A 10519-nucleotide genomic window follows, 5' to 3' on the forward strand; every position below is an offset into this window, starting at 1 on the left:
TTTTTTTACTTAAATAAATTAAAGAAGAGCCAAATTTACATGAATTTCTCTAAATAAATTTTCAACACACAATTCCCACTTCTTATATTTATAATGTTAATTCATTAACCATGGTAGTCATAGAATTTCTTTTAAAAAATAAACATAAATTGGGGTAGTGAGTTTTTACTTCTACAGATTGTCTTACAACAATTTATATAAACATAAAAAAAATAAATGTTAAAATATTTTAAAAAATTTTTGAATAAAAAAAAGCATATTTTATTTTATAATATTTCATATTTAAGGTTAGTTTGATAAAACAATAACATTTGTGATATATAAAATGTTTTCTTAAGTTTAATTTATTTTTTTAAAATTGAATAAAAGTTTATAATTTATCATAATTTACACTAAATAAAATGTAAATAGATTGTATTTCAATGTAACTCTTTTATTATTTTATTTTATCTTATTTTATCTTATCTTATAGGAGGAAACAAAGTGAGAAAAAGGAGAAAGCCCAAACTCACTATAGTACATAGGTGTGGTAAGCCCTATATCAAAGCCCAACGCGTAGTTGTCTTCCTTTGGTTACTCAGTCTCTCACCAACACTACCAACTTAAACCCTAATATCCCTCCCTCCCTCCACTCCTCCATCGACCCACCACCATGGCAGCCATCGACTACGAAGACGCACGCGGCGGCTCCTACGACGACCGCCGCCAAACACCACCACAGCAGGACCTCGGCTACGACCCAAACTTCGTCCCCGACTCCGTCAAATCCTTCGTGGTCCACCTCTACCGTCACATCCGCGAGAAGAATGTCTACGAGATACACCAGATGTATGAGACCTCCTTCCACACTCTCTCCGACCGTCTCTTCAAGGACTCGCCCTGGCCCTCCGTCGATGCCGTCGCTCATTACGTCGACAACGACCACGTCTTCTGCCTCCTCTACCGTGAGATGTGGTTCCGCCACCTGTACGCTCGCTTAACCCCTACACTCCGCCAGAGGATCGATTCATGGGACAATTACTGCAGCTTGTTCCAGGTGGTGCTTCATGGTGTTGTCAACATGCAGCTTCCGAATCAGTGGCTATGGGATATGGTTGATGAGTTCGTTTACCAGTTCCAGAGCTTCTGCCAGTACCGCGCCAAGATGAAGAACAAGACGGAGCAGGAGATCGCTCTCTTGCGCCAGTTCGATCAGGTGAATACTTAAATTACTTTTGTTTTGGATATTAATTTCGTCCATTAGTGGTTGACATAGGCTTCAATTAGAACTATGGAGTATAGATCAATTTGTTTGTTGATTTAGGGTTCTTTTATTCTTTCAACTATTAGAATGTTGTAAAGGTAATCTTTATAATACTTGTTTGCTGTGTTTTGTAAGGACTGAGTTTAATTTTGTTGTACTATTGTTGAAAAATGGATTTCACCAGGTTGGCAACTTTGCCGAGGGTATCGATACCATATTGGTTTCCTCCTTTCCCTGTTGCCTATAGTAGACCAAGCTGAATGATAGTTAATGGTTGTGCTGATTTTTTAGTCAGTGCACTTGTTTATTGATGCTAACATTGTGCAATATTAAAATCAAATCATATGTTTTTGTTTTAAAACTCTTAATATAGTAGGTGGTTGAGTCCAACACTTTTTTCCACGTGGCAATATATAATCGAATGTCTACGTGAAGCTTTTTTTATACTGACAATGTAATAAAGTTAAATCCTGGTTTCTATTTACTACTAAGTGGGTTAATGCTGAATGTTTGTGGACTTATTGACTTGTAGGCTTGGAATGTTTATGGGGTTCTTAACTTCTTGCAAGCGCTTGTGGAGAAGTCCATGATTATTCAGATACTTGAGCAGGAGAAGGAGGGGCTGGAGCAGTTCACTGCTACTGATGGTTATGACTACAATGGAGGAAGTAACGTGTTGAAGGTGTTGGGATATTTCAGCATGGTTGGGTTGCTGCGTGTGCACTGTCTTCTCGGTGATTATCATACGGGGCTCAAGTGCTTGCAACCTATTGACATTAGTCAACAGGGTGTTTACACAAGCGTGATTGGAAGCCACATCACAACCATATATCACTATGGTTTTGCTAATCTCATGCTCCGCAGGTGTGATGATTGGTTGATTTTGTTTCAATATTGAACAAGTGTTTGATTTTATTGATACATTTGTTGTTTATTGTTGGTGATAGGCTTGTAGCTGAGTTCACTTTCTAATTGCCTTTTATATTAAGAATAATATCTATAAAAAATTTTAATAGAGAACACAAAAGATTGTTAGTTCATTGAATCCATTGGAAGATACAAAACTTTATACTTGTATTTTTTGTTTATATTATTAATTATTGATACCATATGACCTAGCCTGCTGCCTTCTCTACAGATACGTGGAAGCAATTCGTGAATTTAACAAGATTCTCTTGTATATCTTTAAGACAAAGCAATACCATCAGAAGTCACCACAGTATGAGCAGATATTGAAGAAAAATGAACAAATGTATGCCTTGCTGGCTATTTGCCTTTCACTCTGCCCACAAAACAGGCTTGTTGATGAAACTGTGAACTCTCAATTGCGAGAGAAGTATGGTGAAAAGATGATTAGAATGCAAAGATATGATGATGAGGCATTTGCTATATATGACGAGCTCTTCTCCTATGCATGTCCCAAATTCATCACTCCTTCAGCACCTAGTTTTGAGGAGCCTCTTGTAAATTACAACCAGGTATTCCTTGGATCCTATCGGAATCATCAAAATAACATTTTGATTAGCCCAACAGATGAACAGAACTTCAAATTCTAGTTGGCCCCAACTATGTTCACATTTGAACATCATTTTTCATCCTGTCTGCAATCTTGAAGGCTTGAATTCAATCTGGTTAAATACCTTAAACTTGCATAATCCAGTGGTCTTCTAAAAGAATGAGAATAATCTATTGAAAGATAGTCAGTGGGGCAGCCTGTGAACCTTGTTAAAGTGAAACTTTGGATTTTTGTTCTCATAATATTTATCAACTGATTGCAATAGTAATGTTTGTTTTTGCTTTTTTGTTGCCAAGTGTTTATTCACTTGTTTAAGCATTCCTTGGTACATGTTCATTTATTTCTTTGAGCCCTCCGTGCCTCTGACTTGTGTTGGTAGTCTCTTGGCTTCCCTCCTTTCACCCTTTCTTATATCATTAATTATTAAATGTCTTTTTGTTCTGTCAGGATGCCTATAGGCTACAATTGAAACTGTTCCTTTATGAAGCCAAGCAACAACAGTTGCTATCCGGTGTCCGTACCTTCTTGAAGGTGTACTCAACAATCTCACTTGCAAAACTTGCAAGTTACATGGAAGTTGATGAACCCACCTTAAGGTTGCATGATATCCAACTATTTGTGTTCCATTGAATTAAATTTTGCATATAAAATATGACTTTTGGAAAGTTTATTCATGTACTTCCTTTTTTATGGTCTGGTAGGACTATCTTGATGACATACAAGCACAAGACACATTCAGTGGATAGTGATGGAAAAGTCATATCGAATGCTGATGTGGATTTCTACATAGATGATGTAAGCATCCTCACTATGCAGCAGCTTCTTCATAATATGAATATAAGCATTTTCTTGCGCAAAAAATCCTTATTAGAAACTGTTACTGAACCATCGAAGAACTGGTCAATAATGGGCTGTTGTTGGTCTTTTAGCTTGTTTCTTCCTTTCTTGATTTGTTTTGCTTTATCATATTTTAAGAATGACAGAACTCAGTGATGGTGAATGGAATCCATGTTAATGCAATAGACATCGGATGACAGTTTAGATTAAATTTCCGTGTGTTTAACAGAGAATTCGGTTTTCATCTTTTTAAAATTGAAATGTATGACAATTTCTATGTTAAATGGTATGCTGCAGCTTTTGAATTACTATGTTGCTTGTTGCAGGACATGATTCGTGTTATGGAGTCTAAGCCTGCCAAGCGATATGGGGATTACTTTTTGCGGCAGATTGCCAAGGTATGTTTATGTTCTGCATAGGTGATGCAAATTTTCTAGTGTGCTGAGCTTAAGATGATATTTCATCATTTCATGACATTGTTGGATTGTGTGTTTCTTTGCAGCTTGAAGGGGTAATCAATGAGATGGACAGTGTAAAACTGGAGTGAGTTGCTATCAGCAGCTCTGCTAAATGGACTTGTTCATGACAACATATTGCGTATTGTCGGGCACAATTTTTCGGTAGGAGTAATTGTGTTGTTTTTTGAGGTATTGGATGTAGTTAGTTTTCAACATGCAATACTCATTGTTCCCCTTCTCAACTTGATTTTATTTAAAGAAAGAATTTACCCACTTACCCCGTCTCAAGAAAGGGCATGAAGTTCATAATTTTTTAGATTTGTTTGGTTATTGTTGTATTTATTTGTGATTGATCCTTTTGTCATGTGTTCCTCCCCGCAAAGTTATTTGTATGGAATACTGCACAAATGGCGAGAGCAACTTGATCTCTAGTCTGTCTCTTCCCTCTTAATCCGTTTCTTATCAAATACTGCTCTTTTAAGCCAAATCTAATTCCCTTGTGCCTTATAAAAGGACAATCTAACTATCATTTCAGAAATGATTCACGACGAATTACCCTATTGGATACTGTTGTTCTGCCCCTTCTTCCACATCTCGCGAGATTGAAAAGTTCGATTTCCCTTTCTGCGAAATATTAGAGATGTAGAGGCACTTGCTTAGAGCTAGAAGTTAATGACACGGCTGTTACCCTCCAAATCCGTGAAAGTTAAGCACAATATTAATGCTATGGCGTAACGCAATTCTAGTATTTGTGATGGATGGGTTTATATTTGATGGTGATTCAGTGTTCATCCGTGTTACATTTCGGACTTGGTTAACTCTTAATTTGTAAGCTGATAAATGGAAAATTTTTTTCCCAAAGTCAGATTATTTTATTCAATGAAATCGATATAGTAAAAAATAAGGGACAAAAAAACAAAAACAAGGAATTGAAAAAATATAGGAAAACATTTTAAAATTTAAATTATCACTGTGGGAAGTTCTGTTACCGCGTTTACAAATTATTAGGGGTGTGTTTGGTAAACACGGAGAGGATAAAAGTGCGTTTAACTTCTTTGAGTTTTTCTTCTTTGAAGGCAGACGTGGTTTTGTATCTTTTGTATCCCAAAAGCCTATTCACTTAAACAAAAAATTATAACTTTTCCGTTAACTTGATGTACGTTTAGGTTTGTTGCTGGTTATTATTGATTTTTTCTATTATTTTTTTATCACTTTTAATGCTTTCTTTCATATTTTGATTTTTTTATTAAATTTTTTATTGTAATTTTGTTATAATATGAATTATTGATTTTATTAAAAATGACAAAATAAATAAAAAAATACTAAAAAATATATAAAAAGATTAAATATACTTAAAAAAATAATATTTAATTTAATATTATATTTTTTTAATAATTAATTAATTATTTATCTAAAAATAATTTTAACTAATATTATTCAAATAATATTTATTTTATCAAAATTAATTTTAATAAAAATTATCAAATATAAATTACATAAATTCACCTTTATCTAAAATTAATTCTATAAAATTATTTTTATTCAAACTCTAGTTTGAGCAATGTGAATCCGAACCCACACTAAGAAGTGATATGCATGGAAATTTGGTAGCATTTAAGCAAGTTGGAAACCCGCAAATCAAGAAAACGATGAGGAAGGGACAATGACTCACCGACGCAAATCATCATCCATTAGCATTACACATCCCTACGCAAACGGCGTCCATCATTTAAGTCACAAACCAACCATATCAAAAACATTTTTTTCTTTCGTATAAATATGGAAACTGAAAGCCATGAAGTCATGAACATATTAATAGAGCACCAATTTCTAGTGATACATAATAAGACAGCGTTTTCCATAGAGCATCGGTTGTTGAAAATAAAATACGCGTAGTACTACCAACCAACTTTCTACGTTGGAATCCTAAACCTCTATCGGGACCCAAACCCAAACCCAAGGTTTATATAAAAGGAAAACAAACAACATGCGCCCACCGGTTATTTTCCAAACTACCCCTTTTTTTTCTTCTTCTGGTGATCGCAGGCTTAACACACTCGCAAAGCACTTTCTACAAACCGAATCTGAGAACAATCGAAACATGTCAACTTCTCCAACTTCTTCTCATGGTGATTCCGTCTTTGCTCATCTCGTTCTCGCTCCTGAAGATCCTATTCTCGGTGTAACTACCTTTTTTTTAAGTTTAATTTCTCATTTCTCTCTTCTCTCGTGTCGCAAATAACTGAATTGGTCATCGTGTTAGATGAGTTGAGAACTTGAGATTATATAAGATGGCACATCTATTTTATTTCATTTACTAGTTCCTCGATTCAGATCATCACTTTCGCGCTTTTGTTTCCTCGGTTGATCCATCACGATCAGACATGCGACTTGATTTTTTTTTGTTTTGCCAGTTTGGAGTATGAGTTTATTATGAGTATAGAGTATGGAATATGATTTCCAAAGCTTCACGTAACCTTGTTTTAATTTATTAAGTTAGCTCTTATCCAAAACCGTTTATTTTATCTTATTATATTCTATTTTTCCTTGTTTGTGAGTGGTCTACTATTATTTGAACCTCACCGTTTTCTTCCATGTTTGTGAAAAATAGGTGACTCTCGCTTACAATAAGGATCCAAGCCCTGTTAAGCTCAACTTAGGTGTTGGTGCTTACAGAACTGAGGTGACAATGCTATTTTACGTTTGATTATAGGCGGTTGCTTATTCTTGTTATTCTTATAATTGCTATTAGTATTGGGATTACAAGAACTGAATTAAGATTTCTACATTAGATGTTAATTTTGCTGTTGAAAATGCTAGTGGGTGAATTTGAGTGACTCACTGCCCTGTAATTACTAGTTAGTTAGTTAATTCATTGAATTGGACTTGCAACTTATGATTTCAATTTCACTTACTCTACGTGAGCGTTATTCTTTATGTTGCCTACTACACCAGGAAGGGAAACCTCTTGTGTTGAATGTGGTGAGGCGTGTGGAACAGGAACTCGTCAGTAACCCGTGAGTACTACCTCACTACCTATTCTTTCTCTTATCATTTCTTGTGATATTATATTGGATTATGATGTAGATTGGATTATGATGTAGCGCTCTCATTCTGCATTATTTGTAGGGCACGCAACAAGGAGTATCTTCCTATTACTGGAGTAGCTGATTTTAATAAACTCAGTGCTCAGCTCATTTTTGGTGCTGACAGGTTAATATAGAAACATAATTTTATCATGTTAAACATTGTTTCTCCAAGGGGAAGGTTTTGTTGAATCAGCGTTTAGTTCATTGTTTTATTGTTTATTTGCTTAAATTTTTGGATATAGCCCTGCAATTCAAGAGAGCAGAGTTACCACCGTTCAATGCTTGTCTGGTACTGGTTCATTGAGAGTTGGGGGTGAATTTTTGGCTAAACACTATCACCAAGTATAATGCTTTGTTCTTAACTTCTGTACTACCTCGTCATTTTTTTTAATTGATATCATTCCGAATCCTGCTTACCATTTTTTATTATTCCGGCTTTTCAGCGAAATATATATTTGCCTAAACCAACATGGGGAAACCACCCAAAGGTTTTTACCCTGGCAGGGCTAACTGTCCAAACGTATCGCTACTATGCTCCAGCAACTCGTGGGCTTGATTTCCAAGGTTAGTCTGTCTTATAAGCCATGTTTCTTCGTTATTTTCTATATTGTACCCAAGTTGATGTGAATCATGACCATCATTCGGTTATGAGGTTTCATGTAATGTTACCTTTTCCTCTATCCATGCAGGACTAATGGAAGATCTTGGTGCTGCCCCATCTGGATCAGTTATTCTGCTACATGCATGTGCACATAATCCTACTGGTGTTGATCCAACCGCTGAACAATGGGAAGAGATTAGGAAGCTGATCAGATCAAAGGCCTTGTTACCTTTCTTTGACAGTGCTTATCAGGCAAGCTTTTTTACATGCAACTGACTTTTTACCACATGCTTTTTACATTGGAAAATTTTGACATAATCTGCTGCTGTTTAGTTGTAAAATTACCAATTAACCCCTTGAATCACTTGGATCGTGAAATCTTGCTTGTCCATAAACCTTCAAACTTATTCAAGTGTTCTGCTTGCATTTTTTTTTGTACTGTCCATGGTGGATCATGAACACACTAGAATTTATGTCTACTATGTAATGATGCCTATTATTTGGATGAAAGCTCTTTCTTAAACATAATCTATTTTTGTTGATAGGGTTTTGCTAGTGGAAGTCTGGATAATGATGCACAGCCTGTTCGTTCTTTTGTTGCTGATGGGGGTGAATTGTTGGTAGCCCAGAGTTATGCAAAGAACATGGGTCTTTACGGTGAACGTGTTGGCGCCTTAAGCATTGTAAGAACATCATATCATTATATGGAGACAGATTGAACTTCTTTATTATTCATTAGAATTAATGATCTGGAAATCATGCATGTTTCACACCCCTTTCTATATATATATATTTTCCATGTTTCGTTTTTTGTTTATTCTGATCATTTTCCCTTATTTAACTTGAAAACTAACCTAGGTGTGCAAGTCAGCTGATGTTGCAAGCAAGGTTGAGAGCCAACTGAAACTTGTGATTAGGCCCATGTACTCAAATCCTCCCATTCATGGTGCAACCATTGTGGCTGCAGTTCTCAAGGACAGGTAATGACTCTTCTATGTTCCTACATAGTACCAGACGAATAAATAAGGACTTAGTATTCACTGTTGTACTCTCGATTTCTGTGCCATATTTCTTCTTTGGTGATGGATGCTATAGTCTTTAACTAGCATGGCCAAGCAGTGAATTTTTATGGTTGTTAATGCTTTGGTATTGTTAGAGGTCGTACATAAAATATATTTTAGTATCCCAAGAAAGGAGATTCTAGTAATGATCTTGTTTATCTGAGATGATTTTGCACTTCTTCGTAATAATATCTTGATTATGCCTTCGGTTCATTTGTATTACTGCCAAATGGAGAATTTTAAATATTTTCACTCTACTGGGTGATTTTCCTTCATTGTTAAAATCTTCCATCTCTTTCAGTGATTTGTTCAATGAGTGGACTATTGAGTTGAAGGAAATGGCAGACCGAATAATCAGTATGCGCCAACAACTTTTTGATGCTTTACACGCCAGAGGTATTATCTTTTGTGTGTCATCACTATTTGATCATTCTTTCTATGCATTGTCCCTTCATCTTATCTTTTCTATGCTTTTATTTTCTTTTTGTCAGGTACCCCTGGTGATTGGAGTCACATTATCAAGCAGATTGGAATGTTCACCTTCACAGGATTGAATTCTGAACAAGTTTCCTTCATGACTAGAGAGTACCACATATACATGACATCTGATGGGTAAAATACTCAATTTCTCTCTTACTTTGAATGAGTTGAAATGAATATGATAGCTCCCTTTTCTTTATTTTCCAGTCAAATGTGAACTTGGTAGCCATTCCCTCCTTCTCTATCTTGCCTACCATGCGGTTGCCAAATCTCTTTTTTGTTGTATCTTAAATAACCAAGTTGGGGACTAAACTCTAAAATTTGTTTTTGCCGTGTGTTTATCAGTGACTAACTCTTATATTGTTCATTCAGTTTCTGTCTCGCATTGCTTGTATCCATGTCTATGATTTAACATGGAGTGTTGATTGTGCAGGAGGATTAGCATGGCTGGTCTTAGTTCCAAAACAGTCCCTCATCTGGCGGATGCAATTCATGCAGCTGTCACCAAAGCTGTGTAGTACATGTTACTCACTGCACTTCCTAGATGCTACCACCTTTTAACATCGTTTTTGTGTAATAATTTTGTCACATCAACAATGAGACTTCCTTTCTGATTGATGTGAGAATTTAGAAAACATTTTATGCCTCCTTTTTTTATTAGTTTTCTCCTGTGGGGGAGTTACAGTCTTGTGTATTGCCCGTCCCTTTTTGGAGGAAGGGAAAAAAGGGACGAATACGTCGTAGAGGCATTTATTATTTTCTGTAGTACTTATTCAAAAGAAAGAAGTTTCATTTCTCGTCCTGTGTTTAAAAAGTTAAAAAAACTAGACCAAGATCCCCACATCACAGAAATATAGTAATATATTATGACAGGCAGCAACCGTGAAAGGTATGTAACATGAAAAGGATCTACTGGACTCGCTGCAAAATCCTGAAAAAAAATACGAATACACGAAGACACGTACAACGGATTAATGAAAGATACGTAAATCCTTTGAAGAAATACAGGAATACGTAACATGTAACATGCAACATGAATAGGTTCTATTGGAATCAGTGCAAAATCTTTACAAATACGAATACATAAGGATGGGTACAACCGACTATGGAAAAGGTAAACAGAGGCAACCAAAAAAGGTATGCAAGATAGTGTGCAGTTGTGCACTGTGCACTGTGCACTGTGCACAAAGACATTTCATATTAACACCTAAATTTTCACACGCCAGGCGTCATC

The 10519-nt window shown here is 35.7% G+C and overlaps 2 protein-coding genes across 2 annotated transcripts; both read left to right on the forward strand.

Annotated features, from left to right (window-relative positions):
- On the forward strand, nucleotides 556-4485 carry LOC107622436 (eukaryotic translation initiation factor 3 subunit L). The gene is made up of 7 exons (XM_016324317.2): nucleotides 556-1195; nucleotides 1776-2107; nucleotides 2382-2721; nucleotides 3207-3355; nucleotides 3461-3554; nucleotides 3923-3994; nucleotides 4099-4485. Exons 1-7 carry the CDS (start codon nucleotides 653-655, stop codon nucleotides 4141-4143), a joined length of 1575 nt encoding a protein of 524 aa, XP_016179803.1. The 5' UTR covers nucleotides 556-652; the 3' UTR covers nucleotides 4144-4485.
- On the forward strand, nucleotides 5843-10087 carry LOC107622437 (aspartate aminotransferase, cytoplasmic). Its single transcript, XM_016324318.2, has 12 exons — nucleotides 5843-6236; nucleotides 6666-6737; nucleotides 7010-7071; nucleotides 7184-7267; nucleotides 7386-7485; nucleotides 7587-7707; nucleotides 7833-7996; nucleotides 8290-8427; nucleotides 8603-8724; nucleotides 9107-9201; nucleotides 9297-9417; nucleotides 9719-10087. Exons 1-12 carry the CDS (start codon nucleotides 6042-6044, stop codon nucleotides 9801-9803), a joined length of 1359 nt encoding a protein of 452 aa, XP_016179804.1. The 5' UTR covers nucleotides 5843-6041; the 3' UTR covers nucleotides 9804-10087.

The sequence above is a fragment of the Arachis ipaensis genome, chromosome B10, assembly GCF_000816755.2.
Source record: "Arachis ipaensis cultivar K30076 chromosome B10, Araip1.1, whole genome shotgun sequence".
NCBI classification, from domain to species: domain Eukaryota; kingdom Viridiplantae; phylum Streptophyta; class Magnoliopsida; order Fabales; family Fabaceae; genus Arachis; species Arachis ipaensis.

Bases quoted from the DNA above. Each gene is read 5' to 3' on its own strand.
- LOC107622437 (XM_016324318.2), top strand. From the start codon at position 6,042: ATGCGCCCACCGGTTATTTTCCAAACTACCCCTTTTTTTTCTTCTTCT. The intron at 7,708-7,832 runs GTTAGTCTGTCT...CTATCCATGCAG, and splicing joins TCGTGGGCTTGATTTCCAAG to GACTAATGGAAGATCTTGGT. The intron at 9,418-9,718 runs GTAAAATACTCA...TTGATTGTGCAG, and splicing joins ATATACATGACATCTGATGG to GAGGATTAGCATGGCTGGTC.
- LOC107622436 (XM_016324317.2), top strand. From the start codon at position 653: ATGGCAGCCATCGACTACGAAGACGCACGCGGCGGCTCCTACGACGAC. The intron at 3,356-3,460 runs GTTGCATGATAT...ATGGTCTGGTAG, and splicing joins GTTGATGAACCCACCTTAAG to GACTATCTTGATGACATACA. The intron at 3,995-4,098 runs GTATGTTTATGT...GTTTCTTTGCAG, and splicing joins TTTTGCGGCAGATTGCCAAG to CTTGAAGGGGTAATCAATGA.